Raw genomic sequence first — 27,440 nt, 5'->3', positions numbered from 1 at the left:
CCCACCGCTAGTCATTTTGTGTAAATCTAATGCCCAGTGGGCACCCGAGTCCCTCACAGCTGTCTGTTTTCATTCAGGTTAAAGGCCTGTGCCCATCCACCTGTAGTCGTTGGCACCCCTCACTCCTTTCGCCCGTGTCTGTCTTGTCTCATTGCAGTAATCGTCCATCCTTCACTTAGCTTACTGACACTTCAGGGTGGGCCGCCTCAAGCTGGACAGCATTCTAGTGAGGAACTGTGAGGAAATTAGGATTCAGTGCCACAAGAACGAAGAGGGGAGTGACAGGGAGTGATGGCCAGGGCACCCCGGCGGCACATGGCGGCACTTACTCAGACGTGATGTTCGACTCTCCTGCCTCGCCACTGTGGAGTCTGCTTAGTGACAGCGACTCATTAAGAAAATTGATTTGCTGATTGATTGAATTCGAAGTGGAAGCCCCCCGCTGTTGTCCTGCCTCAGGGAAATGGAAAGTCAATGGGGGGGTTGGGGGGGGACGGTGGTAGTGGGGGGGGGGGGGTGTAGGGTGGGAGTTTGTTTACTTAATGCACATTTAAAAAGAAGCAAAGAGCAGCATGGCGCCTGTTCAGACTGCTGAGGCAGGTGTGCCCGCTGGCAGCCATCCAGCCGGGGGTCTCGTTCAGAAGAGGATGAGCACAGGGAAAGCGCCATTCAAGAAAGCAATGGGAGGGATGGTCTATTAGAACCACAGCCAATCACAGCAAAAGAAATGGACCCTCGGCTCACAGATGACCTCGTCTGCATGACCCCCTGCTTGTGTCACTCCTGGCTCTTAAAAGGGCAGTGGGGTCACTGACATGATGGATGGCCATTTGTGGGGACTGCGATTAGGTGGGACCCCGGGTAGCACATTGTGTGTTGATGCACCGCTAAGCAAATGTCCACAAATGAGGGACGAGTAAAGGGAAAGGCTCTGTTTGAGAAAGCAATGCGGGTTATCTCTTAGAGTGGCAGCAAATGCCCCATTAGCTAGCCAATCACAGAGCAGGGAACTGGCAATCAGCACACAGCTGACCCCGCCTACCAATGATAGCCAATTTGACACTCGTGACTTGTTAAGAGGCGGCGGAGTCACCGTTGTAATGAGGGGTCATTTTCTATTGGTCATTGTGGGGGACAACAAGAACAAATGGTGTGTTGGTGCAGAACTGGGCTCATGTTGTCCTATGAAGAGTGACAGTTCCTGCGAGGGATGAGTAAAGGGAAAGGCTCCGTTCAAAAAAGAATAAGGGACGTCTATTAGAGTGGAAGTGAAACCCCATTAGGCGGCCAATCACAGTGCAGGGAACTGACAAGCGGCTCACAGTTGACCCCGCCTACTCGACCCGCCGCTTCATTCACTCTTAGATAGATAGATAGATAGATAGATAGATAGATATGAAAGGCACTATATAATAGATAGATAGATAGATAGATAGATAGATAGATAGATAGATAGATAGATAGATATGAAAGGCACTATATAATAGATAGATAGATAGATAGATAGATAGATAGATAGATAGATAGATAGATAGATAGATAGATAGATAGATATGAAAGGCACTATATAATAGATAGATAGATAGATAGATAGATAGATAGATAGATAGATAGATAGATAGATAGATAGATAGATAGATAGATAGATAGATAGATAGATAGATAGATAGATACTTTATTAATCCCAAGGGGAAATTCACATTAGATATTAACGGGCTGTGGAGTTTCTGGAGGAAGCCAGTAAGTGTGACCTCAGGTAGGGCAGGGTGTGTGACACACCACTAAGGTCTATGCGTTCTGAGGGGGATGAGTACAGGGAAAAACTCCAGTCGCAAAAAGGAGTGGGGGATGTCTATTAGAACGACATGGCAGCCAATCACAGTGCAAGGAATTGGTCCTGATCTCACAGATGACCCCCACCTACAAATGACGGCCAGCTCGACCCCCTGCTTCAGTCACTTCCAGTTGTGTTAACAGGGCCATCGAGTCACTGCCATGATGAATGGCCATTTCTGGAGACAGCGGGCACAAATGCTTTCAGGTGGCACATTGTGTGTTGGTGCACCGCTAAGCTCAAGTCCTCATGTGAGGAGCGATGCTCCCTGCGAGGGATGAGTAAAGGGAAAGAAGAAATAAAGAGGTGACTATTAGAGTGGCAGTGAAGCCGCATTAGACAGCCAATCACACTCAGTCTCAGAGCTGACCCCGCCCACAGATGAGAGCCCATTTGAACCCCTGCTTCAGGTCACTCATAGCAGTCAATGAGCCGCGGAGTCACTGCTGTGATGTTTGGACATTTGCTCTTCCTGGCGTCACATCATGTAGGACATTGTGTGTTACACACCACTAAGTTGATGGAGATGTGACGCTTCACATGGGGGATGAGTATAAGGAAACACGAGTCAGATTAGAGTGACAGCCAAACCGTACCAGGCTGCCAATCACAGTACAGGGAACCCTGCCCTCTGCCCACAAATGACGGCTGACTTGACCCCATGTGTTAACGGGCCGCGCTGGCACCTTGATGAGAGGTCGCTTTTCTGTTTGCCCCTCGTGGACCTCATTGTGCCCATGTGTGAAGAATGTTGTATCTGTGAGGGAGGAGTAAAGGGAAGAGCTCTACTGAGAAAAGCAAAGAGTCACATTAGCCAAACTGCACCAGGCAGCCAATCACAGTGCCGATTACTGGCCTTCAGGTTGCTTTTGGCCCCGCCCAGTTGACATGCTGGCTCTACTTATGACGGTCACCTGCCAGGGTCACTGGGGTGATGTGTGGCTGTTTCTCTGTCATTCGTGGAGGCAGCTGTGTCAGTTGGAGGGGTGTGATGCCCGTGGGAGGAATGGGACATCCTGTTACTGGTGAATTCAGTGGACCCCTCAAGTTAGTAAACATCACCGGTCAGTGCTGGGCCACCTGCTTAGCTGTCACCCATCAGCACAGCCACAGGGCACAGGATGAAGCTGGTTGTTAAAAAAAAATAAATGTCGGCAACCACTGAGAAGTCAGTACCCACCAGCCTGGCAGCGAACACTGGGTAGCTGCAGTGTCACCAGGGTCTGCACCCACCTGGTTAGACAGCACACTCACAATGTCTATGTCACTCCTGTCAGACGGCACCGCCCACATTCCAAGGTGCCAGTGAAGGCGCCTCGTCAGCCTGGCGCGGTGAGCACAGCTGGGGCCCGGTGCCAGCCTCGCGACGAGCGCCTTTATTATTCCCTAAATTCGCCATACTTTTTTGTCTTTGAAGCAATTTTCCACTCACAATGATGTCAATTTTAAGCAAAGCCAATTAGCACATCAAAGCTGAAAAGAGCGCTTATAGCAATTTCACAGGAGCAGGGCGCTGGAGCGAGGGATTAGACAGGAGAGGAGAGGAGAGGAGAGGAGCGTCCCGCGCAAAATCACATCTCAGCACGTCGGAGCGGGCGCTTTCACAAGTCGGTGCCTGTGATGTTACAGCGCAGCCAGCAGAGACGGAAAGAAAGACAAAAATAAATAAAAGCAATGTGGGGAGGAGTGTGAAAAATAAAAATAAAACGAGTGCGAGGAGGAGGAGGAACAGCCGAGACCGTGAGACGGGAGAGAGGAGGAGGAGTGTGAGGAGTGAGCAAGGAGAATGGAGTGAGGGTGAGACATCAGGAGGAGGACAGAGAGGGACGAGAAGAAGGAAGAGGAGTAAAGTAGAAGAAAGGGAGAGCAGAGGAGCGAAAGAACAAAGGGAGAAGAGTGAGGAGTAAAGGAGAAGTAAGAGGACAAAGAGTGGGAGAGTAAAGAAAGAAAGAAAGAAAGAAAGAAAGAAAGAAAGAAAGAAAGAAAGAAAGAAAGAAAGAAAGAAAGAAAGAAGAATGAGAAGTAAAAGAGAAAAAATAGGATGAAGGGAAACAGAAGGAGTATAAATGTAAGAGAAGCGAATAGAAAGATATGAAGAAAGAAATGAGAAAGCAATGAATGAAAAAGGGAGAAGGATGAGAGGTAAAAGAGGAGAAGCAGGATGAAGGGAAGCAGCAGAAGTGTAAGAGAAGAGAGGAGTGCAAATCTATGAAGAAAGAAAGAAAAGGGAAAGCAATGAGTGAAAAAATAGTAAAGGAAGAGGGGGAGAGTGAGGAAGAAGTAAGAGGAAAAATGGAGGGAGAATAAGGAGTAGAAGTGAAAGAGAAGAGAGGAGTACACATCTGTGAAGAAAGAAAGAAAGAAAGAAAGAAAGAAAGAAAGAAAGAAAGAAAGAAAGAAAGAAATGAGTGAGAAGGGAGAAGAAGGATGAGAGGTAAAAGAGGAGTGAGAGGATGAAGGGAAACATGAGGAGTGGAAGTGAAAGAGAAATAAGGAGTAAAAGAAAACATAAAACAAGAAAGAGTGGGCAAAAGAGCAAAGGGAGGAATAAGAAGCAATGGAAAAGTAAGGGGGGATGCCGGGGTAAGAGAAGTGAGGAGGAGAAACAGGAAGAAAGTAAGAAATTCAGAAACAGTCCATGAAAGAAAAGAGAGAGACGTAAAGGAGCAGCAAAACAATAAAGGGGCTAAGACCACTGCAGAGGAGTGGAAGAATACGAGAAGTGGAGAGCAGAACAATGAAGAGAGGGAGAAACAAGAAGAACAAGTGAGTGGAAGAACAAAGGGAGGAGGATGAGGAGTAAAGGAGAAGTAAGAGGATAGTGAGAGAATAGAGGAGTGAAAGAGAAGTGAGGAGTTGCAATGTAAAGGGAGGGAGAAATATGAAAGGGTAAGTGAAAGAACAAAAGGAAGGAGAATGAGGAGTAAAGAAAAAGTGAGGGGGATAAAGCAAGAAAGAGGGCAGCAGATATGAAGAGAGGGGTGAGAAAAACGGAGGGATAAGAAAGAGGAGTAAAGAAGAAGTGAGAGGAGTGGGGGGCGAAAGAAGTGAGGAGTAGAAATATGAGGAGAGGAAGAATTTCAGAACCGTGAGTGAAGGAATAGAAAGGAAAGAGGGATGAGAAGGAGAAGTAAAAGAGAAGAAGGAGGATAAATAGTGATGGAACAGAGGAGAAGAAGAGAAGTGAGGAGTAGCAATATCAAGAGAGGGACAAACAAAGGAATGAAGTGAGGAATAAAGGAGAAGAGGATAAAGAGATGAAAACATGGAGTGAACATGTCAGAGAAGTGAGGAGTAGAAATATCGGGATGAAGAAATGAAAAAGGTGAGTGAATGAACAGACGTGCAAGTGAGGGACGACGAGGAGTGAAGGAGAAGTAAGAGGATGAAGAGTGCAAAAGGAGTGAGGAGGAGAAATATATCAAGAGAGGGAGAAACGAGAAGACAGCGGATGAAAGAACAGTAAGACAGGAGAAGGAGGAGTGAAGGTGAAGTGAGTGGATGAAGGTAGCAAGGGAAACAAGAAGAGTGTAAGAGGACTGATGTGAAGGAATACTGAAAGAGAGAAGTGAGGAAACAGCGGGTGAAAGAAGAGAAATAGAAGAGTGAGGACACTGAGGAGTAACGAGTGATGGGTAAAGGAAAGCAGCAAAGAAGACTGGGAGTGTAAGAGGAGTGACAGGTCAGAATACAAGGAGGAGAAGAAAGGGGAGAATGAGAAGTAAAAGAAAAAGGAGGAGTGCAGAAACAGAGGTGTAAGAGGAGTGAGGAACAGGAATATGAGAAAACAGCGGAAGAAATAAAATAAAAACACAAGAAGAGGGGGGGGCAAGGATAACTAAAGAGAAGCAGAGAGGAGAAAAGAGAGCGAAAGAGGAGTAAGAAAAAGAAAGGATGGTGAATTAAAATAATTGTAATGAGTTAAATATGAAGGGAGGAAGTGAAAAAGGAGAGGAGAACGAGGAATCAAGGAAGAGTCAGTTAATACAGGGATGGTGCCTAGAAGAGCAGAAGTGTGAATGTTGAGAGAGGGAGACGTGAGAAAATGGAAGGACCCCAATATTAAGAGGTGCAGGCGGTGAGAGAATGGGGGGAGGGGGGCAGTAAAGAGACATCAGAGGACAAAAGGAGTCTCGAGGGGTCAGATGACAGCGGATGTCAGCCTGCTTGTTCAGTTCAGTACGGGACGCTCGTTCTTTTCCGTCCACACCGGGCCGGACCCTGTTGGACGCGTCTCCCTGCCGCTCCTCTAGTTGGCGCTAACTTTGTCTGCTCTCTCTCTCTCTTTGTCTCTTTGCAGCACTCGACAGCGATGATGAACATGCAGAGTCTTGGCTAGAGCTTTGCAGGACGGAGTCGCGGTCGAGCAATTCTAAATGAGCCTCTGTCCACCATCGGGTCTGTTTGAAGACGACTAAGGACTTAATAGGATGTCAACGGAGACAGAACTCCAGGCAGCTGTCAAAACCAGCACACGAAAGGAATCCAGGAGGAAAGGTAGGAGCGGCCAAGAGGGCGCCCCCCAGTGGTCCTGTACTGCTAGTGGGAATGAGGGAGGCAGCAGCCTGACGTATCCATATTGGTGGCAGTAGTGGGATATGAGCAAGCCATGGATAAGAGGGCCTGGAGGCTGGACTCCCCAGATTGAATTAATGGGATATAGGGATCTGGGTGGGGGGAATTAGGGGTTTGGGTCAACACCTGCGGGCACAGAATAAGGGGCACTCAGCAGTAGTGGGTGGTTGTTGGATTGAACGTCACAAATCTGTGGCATCAAAGGAAATGTCAGCAGATGTCAAGGCACAGTTTTTGACTGTGAGTGTGGGCAACGTGGTGCCAGTGTGTGTGAGTGTGTGTGTGCATCTGCTGCATGCCATCCAAAGCTTCAGGATCCAATTCCAGATCATTGTTTCATAACAGATTGTAAAAATTAATAATTAACAACCTTCTGCTGTCATTCTTCATGTTAACACAGACTGAGTTAGTGTGCCACTCACTAGTGAGTGGCATCAACAAAACAAATTGCCACCTTACCTACCCCCCCATAGCATAGCAAGTCCATGCCACTGAGCCCCTTCAATGCCCACCTGTACTTCAAACCTCACATTAGGCCGGCTGTTCTGAGGGTCGGGCCACTGCTGAACATCCAGGACTCATCTGATTTGTGTGGCGTCTCGCCCTTCAGAGTGCCAGCTGGTGGCACAGAAACACCATTGACCAGACTGGTGAGGACAGGAGTACCCAGGGTATTTGTAGTTTGTGATGCTCTGCCCAGTAGCGTGGTGTTTGCTGGTTAGCCGTCCTGCAGCCACACAGACCGATGGGCACTCAAACCGGGGTGACAGCCAGTCAGCAGTCACCCTTATGCGCAGACACTGGTGACAAGTCCAAGTGCCCATCTCTGTTCACCTGTGCAGTGTCACTCAGAGTGCCCTTTGGCCCACTGAGCCTCGCCCAGTGTTGTCCAGCTTAGGTGTTCCATTCTATAACGATAGACATAAACTCAATGACTTAGTGTTGTGTTCTGTATAGCACCTATCATGGAGAGCTACCACCCAGGTCAAAGCCTATATGGGTGAAAGGCACTATATAAGGTTAGACCAGGGTCAGTTGGTGATCCCTGGTGACCACATAAGGGTGTGTGTGACACACCTTAGGAGATCCACACATGAAACATGACGGACAGGAGGCCATCACCCTAGCGTGGGGGCTGGTCGGGGGCAGGACAAACACTCCAATGACGGGGTGTGCTGCCCACCAGGACTCGGGTTCAAGAAGTACATCATAATGCACACGTCTTGGATGTGGCACATACCTTCTTCAGGCTTATTACTGTTGAAAGCTGCAAGCAAGGGCACATTCTGGGTAAGAGCGGCTGGCACGAGGTGTCCTGCTGACTGCGGGACTCGTAGACACGGGCAGCTTGCAGTGCCGACTCTCCACAATGGAACTCTTCCTTTATTAGAAGTGACAGCTCCAGGCTGCCATCAGCGAGGAACAGCACATGTATTAATACTGCTTAGCGTGAGACGGAGATGGCATCTCGCAGTTCATAAATCAAAGCTCTTCTAAAGGGTTCGTGCCACCTTCATCTCTGGGAACAGTGGGCCAACCATTCACTCTCATCACCTCCAAGGGTATAGCTTCTGCACAGGCACACAGTGGGCATAACTTCTGCACAGTGACTGCGCTGGCACAGCGTGGCATGGCCTTCCTCTGTGTGACAGTTGCATTTTTAATCTCTCACTGTCAGTAGGCACCACATCCGTGATGCACTACACTGGTATCCAGAATTATGAACTCCCTGTGGTGCCACTTCCTTGTTTGCCTTGCCATGGTCATAACATGGTCATGGTCTCCTGTGGTGGCACTCAGCAGGCACATCATCTATACCATTCTGCACTATATTGGCACACAGTGTTGCTGCCACATCATATCTGTATACTCTCATCAACCTTGGCACACAGTAGGTATAATATTTTAACTCCAACTGCACTGGCACTTAAACACCAAATCCACATTGAACTTCACTGGCACACAGCTGAATGGCCTTGGCCAGGGTGGGACTCCCTTGTTTGCTCTGACATCAGCACTGGCACATATTGGGCATAAACTCTCTGAGATGAGACTGTACCAGCACACAACAGCATGACCTCCTTCTGTATTTCAAGCCCTCTGTATTGGCATATGATGGGCATCACCTCTGTTCCAACACATCATCTACACTATACTACTTAAAATGACACTGGCACACAATGGTTTTGTCTCAGCCTCAGTGCCAGTCCCATGTTTAAGCCATAAGTAACCCTCACACATAGTAGGCATAACATTTGCATTGCCACAACACTGGCACATGATATCATGGCCTCCATCTGTATGTTGGTGATATAGTTACTCTGTCATCAGCCTCAGCACACTGTGGGTATAACTTCTGTGCTCCAATTGCCCTGGCACACATTGGGCATAATCTCTCTATAAAGGCACACAACATAATGGCCTCCATCTGTATTTAGGTTATGTATTTACTCTCTCACCGACACTGGCATGAAGTAGGCATTACATCTCTACAGCCACTGCACTGGCACACAAGAGGTACAGACTCTCTACTGGATCATCAATCTCTGTACACCAGTGATGAGGACTTGCTTTGGGTGCCAATCCCTTCTATACCTTGGCCCTGGTCCTGGCATACAATGTTCCCAATTTATTTTCTGCCACTGAGCTGGCACTCAGCAGACACAGCATCTGCACTGCACTGCACCACTCTGCCTCAACCACTGCAATGTGTACACGTACTGTATATGTGTGCATTGCCATGCGGTGGGCACAGCATCTGTGTTGCACTGGCACACAGTGCTTTTGACTAAGCCTCTGTGACAGTACCATGTTTAAACTGTTATTACCAGTGCCGCATAGTGGACATAAACTCTACTGCCTCTGCACTGGCACAGCAAAATACAGCATTTTCATTGCCTGAGCCTGCATGCCAGTCCTGTATTTACTCAGTCATCAACATCAGAACAGTGGGCATAACCTCTTTGCAGCTAATGCACTGACACACAACTGGTCACATTGCATTGCAGTTACCTCCATACTGGCAAGGAGTTGGTACAGGAAAGGGAAGCTAAACTACACTGGCATACAGTGGGCACAGCATGTAAACAAGATAGCACCCTGTCACGTGCCACACTAGGGTGCTGTCCATTCTGTGGATGGTTCTATCCAGTTATATCGAGTACCATCTGTTTTCAGAAAGTGCTGTCCAGGTGCTGCCTATTTGTACATTTGGTCCCGAGGTGCTGCCCATTTTATATGGGATGCTCTGCAAGGTGCTGTCCATTGGCACAGAAATCTGTCTTGGGCACTGTCCCCATTACAATGGGTGCTCTTCGAGATGACATCCATTTGTATTGACTGCTGTCCCTGGTCCTCTATGGTTACACTGGGTGTTTCTATGGTGTTGCCCACTTGTTCAGAGTTTTCTCCATGGTGCTGTCCATTTATAGGAGATGCCCATTTGTGAAAGTGATGCCTATTTGTGCAGAGATCTGCCTTGGGTGTTGTCCATTTACACTGGGTGCTCTCCAGGGTGCTGTTCATGTAAGCTTGGTGCCCTCTATGATGCTCTCCGATTATACAGTTCTGTCCAGCTATACTGCATGCTTTACAGGGTGCTGTTCAGTTATGCTGGGCGCTGCCCATTTACATGAAGCACCCGACACTGAGGTACCATAGCCTCATCTATGGGTGGTCTCTGTAATTACTGGGCTGTCCTTTCCATAATGAATGCTTCCTGGGATGCTGTCCACTTGTATATACTATCCTCCATGATTCTCTTAATTTAAACTGGGTGCTGCCTACTTATACAATAAGCTTCTGAAAGTGCTGCCCATTTCTACAGAGACGTCTTGGGTGTTGTCCACTTACACTGGGTGCTCTCCATGGTGCTGAGGTTTGCACAGGCTGCTCTCCACAGTGCGGTCCAGCTGTACTGTATGCTTTCCAGGGTGCTGCCCATTTCTATGAAGTACCACACACCCAGATGCTGGACATCTTCTCCTATGGGTGCTGTATATAATTACTGGCCTGGCAGGGCTGCCCATCCCTCCCTGGGCTGCTGTGCATTCGTCTAGACTGCTGTCTATGATCATGCCAATTTAAAATGGGTGCTGTCCATTTATCCAGTACAGAGATCAGTCTTGGGTGCTCTCCATGGTGCTGTCCATTTCTTTAGGCTGCTCCCCACAGTCTTGTCCAGCTATACTGCATGTTTCCATGATGTTGTCCAGCTATGTTGGGTGCTGCCCATTTACATGAAGTACTCCACACCCGGGTACCATAGCCTCTCCTATGGGTGGTCTCTGTAATTACTGGGTTGTCCTTTCCATAATGAATGCTTCCTGGGATGCTGTCCATTTACATATACCATCCTCCATGATCCTCTTAATCTAAACCGGGTGCTGCCTACTTATACAATAAGCTTCTGAAAGTGCTGCCCATTTATACAGAGACATCATGGGTGCTCTCCATGGTGCTGAGGTTTGCACAGGCTGCTCTCCACCATCTTGTCCAGCTGTACTGTATGCTTTCCAGGGTGCTGCCCATTTGTAAGAAGTACACCACACCCAGGTGCTTGACATCTTCTCTTATGGGTACCGTCTGTAATTACTGGCCTGGCATGGGTGCCCATGCCTAATGAGCGCTCTCTGGGCTGCTGTGCGTTTGTACAGACTGCTCTCTATGACCCTGTCAATTTCAGAAGGGTGCTCTCCATTTATACAATATGCATCTCAAAGTACTGCCCATATGTAAAGTACTGTACAGAGATCTGTCTTGGGTGCTCTCCATGGTGCTGTCCATTTCTATAGGCTGCTCCCCACAGTCCTGTCCAGCTATACTGCGTGTTTCCATGATGCTGTCCAGTTATGCTGGGCGCTGCCCATTTACATGAAGCACCCGACACTGAGGTACCATAGCCTCGTCTATGGGTGGTCTCTGTAATTACTGGGCTGTCCTTTCCATAATGAATGCTTCCTGGGATGCTGTCCATTTGTATATACTATCCTCCTTGATCCTCTTAATCTAAACTGGGTGCTGCCTACTTATAGAGTAATCTTCTGAAAGTGCTGCCCATTTCTACAGAGACGTCTTGGGTGTTGTCCACTTACATTGGGTGCTCTCCATGGTGCTGAGGTTTGCACAGGCTGCCCTCCACAGTGCGGTCCAGCTGTACTGCATGTTTTTCAGGATGCTGCCCATTTCTATGAAGTACCCCACACCCAGGTACTGGACATCTTCTCCTATGGGTGCTGTGTGTAATTACTGGCCTGGCAGGGCTGCCCATCCCTCCCTGGGCTGCTGTGCATTCGTCTAGACTGCTCTCTAGGATCATGCCAGTTAAAAATGGGTGCTGCCCATTTATCCAATACAGAGATCTGTCTTGGATGCTCTCCATGGTGCTGTCCATTTCCATAGGCTGCTCTTCACAGTCCTGTCCAGTCATACCTTATGCTTTCCGTGGTGCTGCCCTGTTATACCAAACCGTCTTCTGGGTGCTGCCCATTTGTATGAAGTACCTGCACCCAGATGCTGCACTTGCCTCTCTTATGGGTGCTTTCTGTAATTACTGAGCTGCCTCTGCCTAATGAGGGCTCCCTGGGGTGCTGTCCATATTTACCTTGGGCTCATCCTGGCACTGCTGTAAAGTGAGCACTGGTGCGTGGCGCAGTATTAATTACCTGATAGCTGATTTTGGCAGTCGCCCCCCCCCAAACCACAACGCCCTGCTGCCCTCCTGCGGGTCTTCCTGGAATATTTTCATGCACTCTTTGCAGTTATTGATTCCAGTTAATCAGACATCTCTAATTGTATTTACTGGCGCTCAGTGTTCACTAATTCTGTAATCGGTGCCGTGATTAGGCCGGCCTCGTCTGCAGGTTGAGGCTCTGCTCTCGCTCAGTAATTAAGACGTGACGTGAGAAGTGTGGAGGCAATGGAGATTATGGTGGACTGCTGAGGTTTGAGATGCTGGAACTGCCAGAAGATGCAGGAAGTGCCCGGGGACAACCGATGACCTCTTGCTCCAGTATAGCTTCTGGCCACTTAAGGGCAGGAGAAGGAGTCACTGGGGGTCGCATCTGACGTCTGACTGTGGGTCTTCAGAAAGCAGACCACCACCAGACACCCTCCAGAGCTGTTCACTTCTGGAATGGCAATGAACATATCGAGCTGTGAAAAACGCAGACTCTAATTGCGCTCCGATTGGTTCACGCTCATTGTGTAGCCCTTTCCTGATTGGGTCCCACTTGTGAAGACGTCTCATTCCACCGGCTGGGCACCCTTCATGGAACAAACCACATAGTTCAGCGTAGCAGGCACAGAGGAGTTGCTCTCCGTGACGCGTGTTGTGTTGCTTTCCTAGATGCATCTGAATTGCATTTTGAACAGTCGGAATGGTGCATACGTGCAAAAAGGGCAAATAATTTACCGGCCGCTACAGCTTTGCAATTAATCGCTTGGTCAATGACGCTGCCAACCGCTCAATGATTTTTCTGCTGATGCACGCACGCCCAATTTAGGTGAATGTCTATGCGTTTTCAGCTCTTTCAGTTTGGATGGAGAAATCTTCACAAATAATGTGAAAGTGCTAGTGTGGGCTGTGGTGGACCACTGGGTTACTGTACCCAGCTGGGACGCCTATGAAGTGGAAGGACAGAGCATAAAGAGGGCATTATCTCTCCTGGATTGCTAGACAGCAGCCCCCCCCTGGGTTAGTACATTCCCACAGGGCTTCATGGGAAATGGAGTTCTGTGGCTCAGCCCTGTGGGTGCCACCAGGGGGTGCTGCAGGGACTAGTGAGTCCTATGTTATCGGGTTTCTAGGCCACGCTGCAGCATAAAAGAAACCCGCTGCCTTCATTTCAGGAGCCTGAGTTGGGAGGAAGAAGACGGTGGAGTGAGAGAGGCAGACGTTAAGAGAGAGAGAAATGGAGGCAAAGTGCTTCACTGCTGTGTGCTTCATTATAGTGCTCTGGACTTATGTGCTGTGCGTGGATGGTGGTAAATGATTAAGGAAGCGTTTCCCACAAATTAACCTTGCATTAAATTGTGTTTGTGCTGGACTTGCTGTTGTGTCTGCCTGTGTCGGGTTTGGGGAAGCTGGAGAGCCCCCTACAGGCCACATGGCGAAGATCATTTTAGTTTAAAAGCTGCCTTTTTGTTTTTTTAAATTAAAATGTAGTAGTGTGGATGTAAGACTCTGACAACATTGGTGGGGTCAGTGCAGGAACAGAGCCCCAAGCGCACGGGCCCGCTCACTTGAACAAGCTGCTCAATTAATTAAATGTATGTATTTATTTCTGCTTGATGATTTCTGAGCTTTAATCATTGAAGCCTGTGGGACGGAGCAGTGCTGGATATTTTAAAAGCACATCTGGAGGTTCAGAGGGGGCTGCATGACGCTGACACAGGTGAGTACCACACTGGATGGACAGGCGTCCCAAAGGGGATGGAGGAGGATTCCTTATCTGGCTGGGATACCATCCATCCATCCATCCATCCATTATCCAACCGGCTATATCCGACCTAAAGGGTCATGGGGGTCTGCTGGAGCCAATCCCAGCCAACACAGGGCGCAAGGCAGGAACAAATCCCCGGGCAGGGCGCCAGCCCACCGCAGGGTACACACACACCAAGCACACATTAGGGACAATTTAGGATTGCCAATGCACCTAACCTGCATGTCTTTGAACTGTGGGAGGAAACCCACACAGACACGGGGAGAACATGCAAACTCCACACAGGGAGGACCCTGGAAGCGAACCACAGGTCTCCTAAATGCGAGGCAGCCACTGCGCCACCGTGCCACCCGCTGGGATACCATAATGAAGAAAAATGGATGGACGGGCTTTCTTGTTGGGATGGAACAGGAATCCTAACCCAGCTGAAAGGGCCAACACGATGGATGGACTTGGGGAGTCAACAACATCTGGATGTCTTTTACCCTCCTGATATTCTGGCTGGCAGCACCCCTGGGCTTCAGTACCCTGCCGGATGTTCTGGCACGCAACCCTGTCGGGGTCCTAAGGTGCCACGAAAGGGTGCTGCAGTAACGTATAACCCTTATTTTATGGAAGTTTCATCTGAAGTGCTTCAGGTGGACCACGGCCCAGCACTGGTAGTCTTCCCGGTCCGCTCCGCCTCGGCTTGGCAGTCAGTGTACTCATGGAGGAGTGGAAGGAGAGAGGAGGAATGGAATTATCTGAATATCTGGTGCTTGGACTGTTCCTATCTGTTCAGTAAGGTACTGCGAGTAATAAAAGGGATGATATTTGAACCCGTGACCGTGTTAGGTTTGAATAATAATAATAATAATTCTTTGCATTTATATAGCACTTTTGTCACTACTCAAAGCGCTTAGCAATTGCAGATTAAGGGCCTTGCTCAAGGGCCCAACAGAGCCCCTATTGGCATTTACGGGATTCGAACCGGCAACCTTTCGATTGGCAGTGAAGATCCCTAGCCTCAGAGCCACCACTCCACCTCCACCTGAATGTACCGGAGGTGTGAGGCTCAGTGGCGCCCTCTAGTGGTTACACACATCCATCCTTTTTCTAAACTGGGTTATTCAGAATAGGGTTGTGGTGAAGCTGGAGCCTATCCTAGCAAGAATCCGGGACAAGGCAGGAGCAACACTTGGACAGGGCGCCAGCCCACTGAACCGCCAACTTGCTTTGTCATCGAGACAAATAAAATCTACGGGTGAACAAATGTTCTTCCTTCGCTACAAGTCAACCCCCGTGTCCATTCACTTCATCCTTGGGGATTTCTGCGCAGAAATAACGGCAAGCAAGTCGCATCCTTGAGCCAAGTCCTGATGGGACTGTTCTATCTCAAAATAGATAAAAGCGATGGGAATTGTTTAGCACGTACAGGACGGGCCAGCATCCGATCTCAGGAGGTCAGACACCATGTGGGTCCGGTGCGTGTCACAGGTGTGGAGAAATCGCAATGGGGGCCCGTGTGCGAGTCTGCACGTCCGTTACGTCTGCCTTTGTGTCCACGTGTGGTGCTGCCGGCGTCCATCAGTACCTGCAGGTCCATGTCCATTAGTAGCTCAGCCCATTGTTCTACATCAGGGGTCTCCAACTCCAGTCCTGCAGAGCTACTGTGGCTGCAAGTTTTCATTCAAACTGTCTTCTTAATCAGTGACCGGTTGTTGCTGCTAATTCACTATTTCCCTTTATTTTAATTGACTGTTCTTGAGACTCTAAACCACCGAATTGATTCTTTTTTCCTTAAATGGCACCTAAACATAAATTCGATGTCAAGTGAGCCAACAGATGAGCAACTAAGTCGGGGCATCAAACTCCAACCAACTTCATTTCATTCAGTTTCTTAGTTTGAAGCCAATTCTCATTGCTAATTAAAGCCGTTATTTAATTCCATGGCGCTCCTTCTGCCTTGGCAGACATTTCCATTTTTAAGAGCGCTGGCTGTCAGAATGTCTTGTGGACCTGAGCAGATCAACATTACTGAGGCCTTCACCTTTCTTGATTTTCAGTTATTGTGTGATGGACGCAGGTTGTTGTTTATGTGTCGCTACATTTTGTTCGGTTGCTAATTCAGGAAAAAACGAAATTAAGGGGCCTGAGTCTTAAGTTGTCCATCCATCCATTTTCCAACCCACTGAATCCGAACACAGGGTCATGGGGGTCTGATGGAGCCAATCCCAGCCAACACAGGGCACAAGGCAGGAACCAATCCCAGGCAGGGTGCCAACCCACCGCAGGACACACACAAACACACCCACGGGCCAATTTAGAATCGCCAATCCACCTAACCTGCATGTCTTTGGACTGTGGGAGGAAACCGGAGCGCCCAGAGGAAACCCACGCAGACACGGGGAGAACAAACTCCACGCAGGGAGGACCCAGGAAGTGAACCCAGGTCCCCAGATCTCCCAACTGCGAGGCAGCAGCGCTACCCACTGCGCCACCGTGCCGCCCGTCTTAAGTTGTGCATCAGTTAAAATTAAGGCAAAGAGTTAATTAGCAGCAAAATCTGGTGACTAATTAAGGAAAGGGTTAGAATGAAAACCTGCAGCCACAGTAGCCATCCAGGACTGGAGTTGGAGACCCCTGCTCTATGGGGATGCCAGGATTAAAGATGGCAACAAAGGCAGTCAGATTTGCGGCTTTTTCAGTTACGGCTGCCTGCCTGGTTCATTCATGCCCACTTCTCCTGGCCGTCCTGTGTGCTTAAATAAGGGAGGACTGTCCATCTCACTCCATGACTGAGAGTGGGGTGCCCTGCTATGCTGAGCCATTTGGGCACAGAGGCTTCTGGGAAAGAAACTGTTCAGTGCCTTTTTAGATGCAGGGAGGTGGCACTTCTTTCTTTATTCCCCCAGGGGGCAGTCACGGGGCGTGTCACTACCACTCCGGGCCACGAAGTCTGCCCAATGAGGGCCAGTGACTCCGCCCCATCCAGTGAAAAACCAAAGGCGCTCCCGACAGGGCTCATCTCATTCTAGGCAGAGGACACTGCGCGACGGAGCTTTGACGTAAAAATGCCACCCTTGAATTACCCTCGGCCTTACTTGGCTGTTTTGTAAAACTTCTCGTAAATATGTCTGCCTGTTTATGTTTGGGACCCTGCATTTATTAAGAGGGGTGACCCAGCTGGAGCCCTAGCATTTCTTTTGTGGACATTGTGTTCCCTCGGTCGATGACAGGTGACAATTGTGTAAATAGATGGATGTGGATAATAATAATAATTCATTACATTTATATGGCACTTTTCTCAGTACTCAAAGCGCTATCCACACAGGGAGGAACCGGGAAGCGAACCCACAATCGTCCACAGTCTCCTTACTGCAAAGCATCAGCACTACCACCGCACCTCCTGTGAGGACAGAGAGTGGTGGACTTTGTAGAGGGTCTTCTTGGCTTTGGGCATTCAAAATCGCAAACCCCCTGCAGTGCCCCCCTCTCTGAACAGCTTTGTACTCAGTGGCTGTCACTGCATTGCCACCTGAAACCCTGAAGGGCACCGCTGCTTACCTTTGGGCCAACAGGGTACCGAGTTGGTATTGTCCACTCCAAAAGACACTACATAAGCAGTAGGCCAAGCAGCACCGACTCACTAAATGTGAAAGGCGCTATATAACATGGCCTCTTCCTCTGCAGAGCAGCTCCTCCTCCTCCTCCTCACTCTGACAGGCGCGTGTGTGTGCAGCATGAGCAGGGCAGCCGTGTTCCTGCCAATATCAAGCTGTTTTTCCATGCAGCTCCTTGTTCTTCTTTGTTTCCGACTCTTTTGTTCAGCGCTCTCTGGCCCTTGGGAAGCGGAATCGTTTCCTCCTTTTAAAAGACAGCAGCTTTTTCTTTATGTTTTTTTAGGAAATTATTGGTGAGTTGAGCTGGCGCGGGGGCTGCAGAGAGCCTTGGAATGAGGGCTGCCCACCTACACATACATGTGACCGTACTACTTACATACTTACTACTACTACTACAGTGGCACGCTTTACTCTCGCTAGTCTCCATCGAGTGTTCTGCCATCCACGTGTGGCAGTGAGAGCCTCAAACTGCACTGCTGCCTCCTATTGGTGGGGTCATTAAGGAGATGCTTTATAGTGACAAGTCAGTCAAATGTGTCTGCTAATATTCAAAAAAGGAAAGAGCTGTATGATCATTGTATGTCTGTACAATGAAATGTCATTGACGTCTTCGCCTTTCCCACCAATATGTACAAAAGAAACAACAGGCATAAGAATTAAAAACAAAAATTTAAATGAAACGCCTAGAGGAAACAACATCATAAATTATGTTTACAACGTGTAAGTAACATGATGTACAATAGAGGTACTTACTCGTGTACATATAGAGAGCATTATCTGTGTTACACGGTTTCACCAGGAAATTTCCTAAAGCAATGGGCATCAGTTATAGTGCCGTTGGGTAATCGGATTTATTGGACGTACTGCTGTATGCAAGTAAGTAAAGAATTTTTTATATTCAGTTGTAAAGGATTATACAGATGGATGGGCATCCCGGCCAGGTTGGGAAGCCATTATAGGGGAAGGACAGAGGGAGACTACCATTCAGAGCCATGTGCTCCCCAATACACTGGGTGGCAGCACCCCTCTGGTATGGCTCCTATTTGGATGCCCACAGGGGTGCATGGGAGTTGTAGTTCTGGTGGTGAGTGAGTGAGTGCTGCTTGAGGACCAATTAGCATCAAAACCTAAAATTAGCACTGCCTGCGACATCCCATACCCACCATATACCTTGCAATGGTTTGGCCTTGACACACTGAGTAGTCATATGGAGGATAAATCAGGGTGAGTGAGGTAGGCACTGACATGTTGAAAACAAAAACGACAAAAAAAAAAAATAAGTGATATCAAAATATCAGTTGAAGTAACGAAAAAAAAAATCAATCAGTCACACTGATAAGCAGCCACACCACCTGCCCTTCAAAAGGGATCACCCACTTGACGGTCTGAAAAAGCTTGGTGTTGGTGAGGCCAGCAGGGGGCGCTAACCTTGTGGTCTGTGTGTGGATCCCAATGCATACAGTTAGGTCCATAAATATTTGGACAGAGACGACTTTTTCCTAATTTTGGTTCTGTACATTACCACAATGAATTTGAAATGAAACAACTCAGATGGAGTTGAAGTGCAGACTTTCAGCTTTAATTCAGTGGGGTGAACAAAACGATTGCATAAAAATGTGAGGCAAATAAAGCATTTTTTTGAACACAATCCCTTCATTTCAGGGGCTCAAAAGTAATTGGACAAATTAAATAACTGGAAATCAAATGTTCATTTCTACTACTTGGTTGAAAACCCTTTGCTGGCAATGACAGCCTGAAGTCTTGAACTCCTGGACATCACCAGATGTTGGGTTTCCTCCTTTTTAATGCTCTGCCAGGCCTTTACTTTCAGTTGCTGTTTGTTTGTGGGCCTTTCTGTCTGAAGTTTAGTCTTCAACAAGTGAAATGCCTGCTCAGTTGGGTTAAGATCAGGTGACTGACTTGGCCATTCTAGAATTTTCCACTTCTTTGCTTTAATAAACTCCTGGGTTGCTTTGGCTGTATGTTTTGGGTCATTGTCCATCTGTATCAAGCTGGATTTGAGCAGACAGTATGTCTCTGAACACCTCAGAATTAATTCGGCTGCTTCTGTCCTGTGTCACATCATCAATAAACACTAGTGTCCCAGTGCCACTGGCAGCCATGCACGCCCAAGCCATCACACTGCCTCCCTCCACCGTGTTTTACAGATGATGTGCTATGCTTTGGATGATGAGCTGTTCCACACCTTCTCCATACTTTTCCTTGCCATCATTCTGGTAGAGGTTGATCTTGGTTTCATCTGTCCAAAGAATGTTTATCCAGAACTGTGCTGGCTTTTTTAGATGTTCTTTAGCAAAGTCCAATCTAGCCTTTCTATTCTTGAGGGTTATGAGTGGCTTCCACCTTGCAGTGCACCCTCTGTATTTACTTTCATGCAGTCTTCTCTTTATGGTAGACTTGGATATCGATACGCCGACCCCCTGGAGAGTGTTGTTCACTTGGTTGGCTGTTGTGAAGGGGTTTCTCTTCACCATGGAAATGATTCTGCGATCATCCACCACTGTTGTCTTCTGTGGACATCCAGGGGCCTCATGTATAACGCCGTGCGTAGAACTCACACTATAATATGGCGTAAGCACAAAAGCGGGAATGTGCGTACGCACAGAAAAATCCAGATGCAGGAATCTGTACATACGCAAACTTTCACGTTCTTCCACTACATACAGTAAATCCCGATCAGCGCGAAAAGTAACGCACGTGCATGCGCCTTCTGTCCCGCCCCAACTCCTCCCAGAATTACGCCTCTTTGAATATGCAAATCAATATAAATAGCCTTCTGTGAAAAGACAATGGGAAAAGCACGGGGGAAAATATAAGAATTTCAGCAAATACCAAGTGGAGGCAAAGGAAAAACGTACTATTTGTTGGTTTAAACAGTGGGATAATCAACAAAAGAAAGTTGATCGAGTGACATAGTGTCGGAAAAACTCGAAAGATCAAATTCACAAAGTCGCACAGTGCCCGAAATAAAAAAGAAATCACATATCAAAGTCGCCGTGAAAAGGCAAGTCATAGCCCACCGTCTGAGTGTCACATGAAAGCTTATTAGGGTACAGACAAAACAAATAGGCACACAGTGGGAAAAAAAGCACAAAATGTCAACTTTAATCTCGAAATTTCCACTTTAATCACGTAGTTTATTTTGCCATTAATGTAGAACATCATAAACTTCATCTTAAAATCGTTTATTTTACTAGTTTCTCAAGTAGCACGTTAAATGCTTTGTTCTGTGTTTGATCTTCTATGTGCTCTATGTGTGTGAATCACTACGTGCTTCCGTTCTTTCTCTTTCTCCGACAGGACACAGAATCCATTACATTCGTGATATTACAGCTCTCTGAATAATTAAAATACTGAGATGTATACGTGATATCATTTTCATGATGATAGGAATGAAAGCATGTTATTAAACATGGGAACACGGTGGCGCAGTGATTGTTCATGTCTCACGCAAGAGTCTTGCTGCGCCATGTGCGACCTTCGATTAAATAATTTATCACAGCAGTACTGTCTCTTTCAAACGTACTAACCTCCAATTCCTGTCCTTACTTTTCTTTCTCCAAATACCCAATCGCCACACAATCAGCTCTGTAATAGACGTTAAGCCATCTGTAAGCTTAGAACGCCGATTCTTCAAAACTTTTAAGGAACATTGAAATATCTTCGTAGTACGTGTTTAATTATTCTATCCGTCTATCTTTCCAGTGTCGCGTCAGCACCAGCAAGAATACAGCGCAAGGCAGGAACAATCCCTGAACTAGCTAGCGCTGCGGCACCGTGTCCTCACATGTTTAATTATTAACAATCCAGATTATTTAAATGAAGTTAAAGTTTTAGCTGTATAATATAATCAACATATTTTGCTGCATTTCATCTTAAAAATGATATCATCATATGTAAATACACGCTTTATAAAGTGGCGCAGGTTGTGCAATATTATAACTGTATCCCAAGTTTACAGTGAGGTGATTGTACTTATAAGTAAACAGTTCTACAAGGAGCACTTGATGGACTGATTTAGTGCGTTTAGAGTTCTTGGGATGAAACTTTTTCTAAACCGCGAAGTCCGTACAGGGAAGTCTCTGAAGTGTTTTGCTGTGGCTCAGGCAGCGTCTGCTTCATGCTGTATTCCTGATAATTCTCTTTCCGATCAGCTGCTGCTGTGATTCCCCACTCAGATACAGTGATATAAATACTCTGAGTGGTGCAGTGAGAGTAATATGGAAAAAGATGATCTGCTGTGGCAACACCTAACGGGAGCAGCTGAAAGAAGAAGAAGATGCAGTGAGAGTTACAACGCTAAAGCAGTTATGGTATTTAGAATACTATGGCTATTCCCTGGACCATTATATTGCTGCAGGTTAATTACAATCAGATGCGTTACACTAATAAACAATATGCAGTTAATTTCAGTGTATTTGATAAAGCCGCCGCCGTGGATGTGGATCTAAGAAAGAGTAACCACACAGGAACAGTAGCACTGCTTTGACGCTGGGTGCCGCCAGTCTGCAAAACCGAGCGGAGAAATTGCGTACGCCAAGGTATGAGTTACCGTGGAAATGTGTGTGGCTTTACGCCAAGTTTAGGTTTTATACATCGCGATTTGAGCGTGGAAAGGTTCGTACGCAACATTTCTTTGCGTACGCACCGTTTATACATGAGGCCCCAGGTCTTTTTGCGTTGCTGAGTTCACCAGTGCTTGCTTTCTTTCTCAGGATGTACCAAACTGTAGATTTTGCCACTCGTAATATTGGAGCAGTTTCTCGGATAGGTTTTTTCTGTTTTCGCAGCTTAAGGATGGCTTCTTTCACCTGCATGGAGAGCTCCTTTGACCGCATGTTGTCTGTTCACAGCAAAATCTTCCACATGCAAGCACCACACCTCAAATCAACTCCAGGCCTTTTATCTGCTTAATTGATAAGGACATCACGACGGACTTGTCCACACCTGCCCATGAAATAGCCTTTGAGTCAATTGTCCAATTACTTTTGAGCCCCTGAAATGAAGGGATTATGTTAAAAAAAATGCTTTAGTTGCCTCACATTTTTATGCAGTCGTTTTGTTCACCCCACTGAATTAAAGCTGAAAGTCTGCACTTCAACTGCATCGGAGTTGTTTCATTTCAAATTCATTGTGGTAATGTACAGAACCAAAATTAGAAAAAAGTTGTCTCTGTCCAAATATTTATGGACCTAACTGTAAGTGACAGGAACACCGTGCTGTAAAAATGGCCTTCAGATGAGTCGTATAACCGAGGTCCTAACTCTCTGTGGTCAGAAAAGTTCTCTGGGCATCCTTTTCTAAAACGTAGGGTGTATCCTAATGTTCTGGTTAAATTGCCCACCATGGCCTGGTCATTCTGGCCCCCTAATCATTCCCTGTCTCTAATTGGCTCTCTCTTTCTCACCACTTCACCATTCATTAGCTCACGTGTGGTGAGCAGACTGGTGCAAACATGGCCGCCGTCACATCATCCAGGTGGATGCTACAAATTAGTGGTAGTTGAAGGAGCTCCCCACTCACTACAAGTGCTTTGAGTAATGCTACATAAATGTAAAGAATTATTATTATTTCTCCGTTAATGTGTAAAAATAAATAGTTAAAAAAAAAAATGAGAAGAAAACGTATGATTAAGGAACAAAAACTCACATTCCCTACTCCCATATTGAGGCAGCTCAAAACAGACCACCAAAGGGCTGACAAGAGTCCAACACAAAAACAAACAGTCATATTCCCCTTTACCTGCCCTCCGGCTGACCCTCCAGGACTTCAAGTCATATTGGGGGGCATGCACTGGTACAGCGTGTTGCCGCACCCACCACACGACGAAACAGCTCGGGATCCTGGTTGGCAACCCCCAAGGCAGACACGCGGTCCAGTCCCACCCTCCGGAAATGACCCTCTCTCTGCCATAGCCAGGTGTTACGTGGGTGTCCCCTTGGAGACTCGAGTGGCTGGACAAGGCCAACAATGAGGGTCCAGTGAGCTGGATCACCCTCGGGGAATCACGCCACATGGCCGTAGTGCCGCAACTGATGCTCCCTCACAATGGAGATAATGTTCCTCATTGGGGACTCCATGAACAACACAAAGTCAAACCAGAGGTACCCAACGATTTTCCGGAGAGACACACATGAAGGAGTCCAGTCTTTGTCTCAGGTCACTGGATAGCGTCCACGTCTCACAACCATATAGCAAGACAGGAAGCATCAGGACTCTAAAGACTTGGGCCTTCATCCTTTTGCAGATATCGGGAGCGCCACACACTCCTTTCCAGCGACTGCATGACCCCCCATGCTCTCTCAATCCGTCTACTGACTTTATATGAGTCACCAGAGTCACCAGAATGTCACTGCCAAGGTAATTAACAGGCCTTCTTCTTCACACAAAATCGAATCAAACTGGAGGTCCTGCTCACCATATTTATCCTCCCTCTCTTAAGCTCAAGGGGGCAAAGCCAAGGGTAACGTGTACCTCCTTCTCCTAACCTCATTCAGGCGTCTCTAAAGTAGTACGACGCACCCCTCCACTAAAGACGGGCCAACCATCCTCAGGGGTGTCAGGTCCTCTGAATGACAGCTGGAACTCCCCAATGGCGCCAGCCTAATGAATGGCGCGGCCGACTTTTGTCCCCTTGGAGTTGTTGACGTCTTTTCAATTATGCGTTTTGTTGTTATCAAAGTCACGGGGAGAAGATGGAGTGAAGTTGTCGAATGGGGTGCGTAAATCAGGCCCCAAGAGCGCTTTCAAAAAATAGTTCTATTTACCGAAAAGACCGCGCATCTGGCATCCCTGCCTGACGTCCTTCCTCAACACACTTATACGCTCCCATGTGATTTCCTTCCTCCACTCCCATTGGATGCCTGACCTTGCTCCCTCCAATCATCTCACTCGCCTAGTTGTGCGCGCAGCGACCCGGAAGGAAGCTTTCAAAATCCGCGCTCACTTTTGCGCTCACGTGTGTAGCCATAGCCACTCAGACGTGGCCGTCTCTCCGGTGAGCAGCATCTTCTCACCGAGTCGCGGGTTTTCGTAATCCACACTGAACCGGCTACTGTAATTCGTATTCTCCTACTTACAGCTCGGTACCTCGCACTAGAATGTCTCCTCCCGTCCCGGCTCCACGCAGTTCTCCACAACCGCAGCTCTCACGGCACCTTATTGCGATCCTTCAGGGTAAGTATTACCTCATGGAACGATTTACACCGACTTTAAAACATGTGAATAGCAACACAAACAAGCGGACGCTGCGATCACTGCGTGACTTACTTCAGTGCCGCAATATACAACGCGTTTGAGTAAATGTCTGCCCCCAAAAAAGTTACTAATTACGTTTACTCATTCAAAAGTACCGTCCTGTTCTCTTCTTAACACGTACTGACAAACGGCATCTCCAACAACTGTAGAAAACAAAGCGCTTCATTCTGTTCTGGGGCTGTCGGATCGGCCGTCGCTATTCAAATATAATTCGAATTTTTTAAAAAAGAAGCCCCAATTCGAAGGCAAAATCTGACATTCGATTGTAAATGTCCAGCTGTTTGTTTTATTCGCACTAATTCAACTGCAAGAGTCCTGACACAGGCTGGCAGCAGCGAGCACATCCCAGCCATCCTGCTGCACCTTCACTGCTCCTTGTGTCTTACAGGATTGAATATCAAATTCTGTTACTGACCTGCCCACTAAGGTCCTCTCATTCTGTGCCCCCCACTAACCTGCACTCTGTGGGTGACAGCAGGGCCTTCAGCTGTATATAGCGCCCTGACTGTGGAATGACCTCCCAAAATTACTGACATCAGCTGACTCCATTCATTTGTTTAGGAGGACATTAAACAGACCTGACATTCTGCCCCTTCTTTCAGTTTACCCCCTCTGTCTGTCCAGGTACTCCGGGTTTGAATTTTTATCACAATTTATGTTATTTGTTCAAGATTTTTTTTGTAGTATTACATATTGTATTTTAGTCTGAATTATTGTCTTTTATTCTATTTGAATGTTTTGTATATCCTTTATTTATCTTTATTTAGTGATGATATTGTTTGTAGCCAATGTTATATAGCTCCTGTTGTTCTTTCTGAATTTTGGGCAGGGTGCTATATATATAACTTGTGTTCTTATTAGTATTTTAATTTTTTTTCTTTTGATGGCCCATCGTTTATAATAATAAGTGACAAAAACTAGAGCAGTTCTATAGATGGATAGATAGATACTTTATTAATCCCAAGGGGAAATTCACAAACTCCAGCAGCAGCATACTGATAATAACAATATTAAATTAAAGAGTGATAACAACGCAGGTAAAAAAAACAGACAATCACTTTGTATAATGTTAACGTTTACCCCCCCAGGTGGAATTGAAGAGTCACATAGTGTGATGGAGGAACGATCTCCTCAGTCTGACAGTGGAGCAGGACGGTGACAGCAGTCTGTCGCTGAAGCTGCTCCTCTGTGTGGAGATGATCCTGTTTAGTGGATGTAGTGGATTCTCCATGATTGACAGGAGTCTGCTCAGTGCCCGTCGCTCTGCCACAGATGTCAAACTGTCCAGCTCCATGCCTACAATAGAGCCTGCCTTCCTCACCAGTTTGTCCAGGCGTGAGGCGTCCCTCTTCTTTATGCTGCCTGCCCAGCACACCACCGCATAGAAGAGGGCGCTCGCCACAACCGTCTGATAGAACATCTGCAGCATCTTATTGCGGATGTTGAAGGACACCAGCCTTCTAAAGAAGTATAGTCGGCTCTGTCCTTTCTTACACAGAACATCAGTATTGGCAGTCCAGTCTAATTTATCATCCAGCTGCACTCCCAGGTATTTATAGGTCTGCACCCTCTGCACACAGTCATCTCTGATGATCACGGGGTCCATGAGGGGTCTGGGCCTCCTAAAATCCACCACCATCTCCTTGGTTTTGCTGGTGTTCAGTTGTAGGTGGTTTGAGTCGCACCATTTAACAAAGTCCTTGATTAGGTCCCTATGTTCCTCCTCCTGCCCACTCCTGATGCAGCCCACCATAAGAGTGTCAGTGAACTTTTGCACGTGGCAGGACTCCGAGTTGTATTGGAAGTCCGATGTATATAGGCTGAACAGGACCGGAGAAAATACAGTCCCCTGCGGCGCTCCTGTGTCGGTGACCACAATGTCAGACCTGCAGTTCCCGAGATGCACATACTGAGGTTTGTCTGTAAGATAGTCCACGATCCATGCCACCAGGTATGAATCTACTCCCATCTCCGTCAGCTTGTCCCTAAGGAGCAGAGGTTGGATTGTGTTGAAGGCGCTAGAGATGTCTAGAAACATAACTCTTACAGCACCACTGCCTCTGTCCAAGTGGGAGAGGGATCGATGTAGCATGTAGATGATGGAATCCTCCACTCCCACCTTCTCCTGGTATGCAAACCGCAGAGGGTCGAGGGCGCGATGGACCCGTAGCCTCAGGTGGTGAAGCAGCAGCCGCTCCATGGTCTTCATCACATGTGACGTCAGAGCGACATGCCAGAAGTCATTCAGCTCACTAGGACGTGATACCTTTGGGACTGGGGTGATGCAGGATGTTTTCCAAAGCCTCGGGACTCTCCCCTGTTCCAGGCTCAGGTTGAAGATGCGCTGTAGAGGACTCCCCAGCTCCAACGCACAGGCCTTCAGCAGTCATTATATAAGACAATTAATATATAGCATAATTCAGTGTAGAATATGTATTGCCGTTTTCTTCACATACATGTTTAAAAATGTTAGATTGGCTTAAATGTTTATTCTAAATTGGTTTAGAACAATATTGCATACATTTTTAAAAAACGTAATCACTTTTATTATTAACTAGACAAAGAGCCCGTTTCGACAACGTAAGATGAAACGGGCACGAGTTTGTGTCAGCAGTGTATGCAAAACAAATGATAAGTAGCGAAGAAGTTGTTTTGTAATGATTGTAGTCCGCTTTACTCATTACTGTACAGGCTTGTACTGTTAGTTGA

At 47.2% G+C, this 27,440-nt stretch overlaps 1 protein-coding gene across 1 annotated transcript in view; it reads left to right on the top strand.

Moving 5' to 3' along the window:
• Positions 1-27,440, top strand: part of dab1a (DAB adaptor protein 1a) — a 280,483-nt gene that overhangs the window by 177,480 nt on the left and 75,563 nt on the right. The window contains exon 3 of the mRNA XM_051932968.1: positions 6,135-6,331. Coding sequence (XP_051788928.1) covers positions 6,265-6,331 — 67 coding nt within the window. The 5' untranslated portion in view covers positions 6,135-6,264. The remainder of the gene's footprint in view (positions 1-6,134; positions 6,332-27,440) is intronic.

This window comes from Erpetoichthys calabaricus, chromosome 10 (assembly GCF_900747795.2).
Source record: "Erpetoichthys calabaricus chromosome 10, fErpCal1.3, whole genome shotgun sequence".
Classification (NCBI taxonomy): Eukaryota; Metazoa; Chordata; class Cladistia; order Polypteriformes; family Polypteridae; genus Erpetoichthys; species Erpetoichthys calabaricus.
This window is presented reverse-complemented; position numbering and strand designations above follow the sequence as displayed.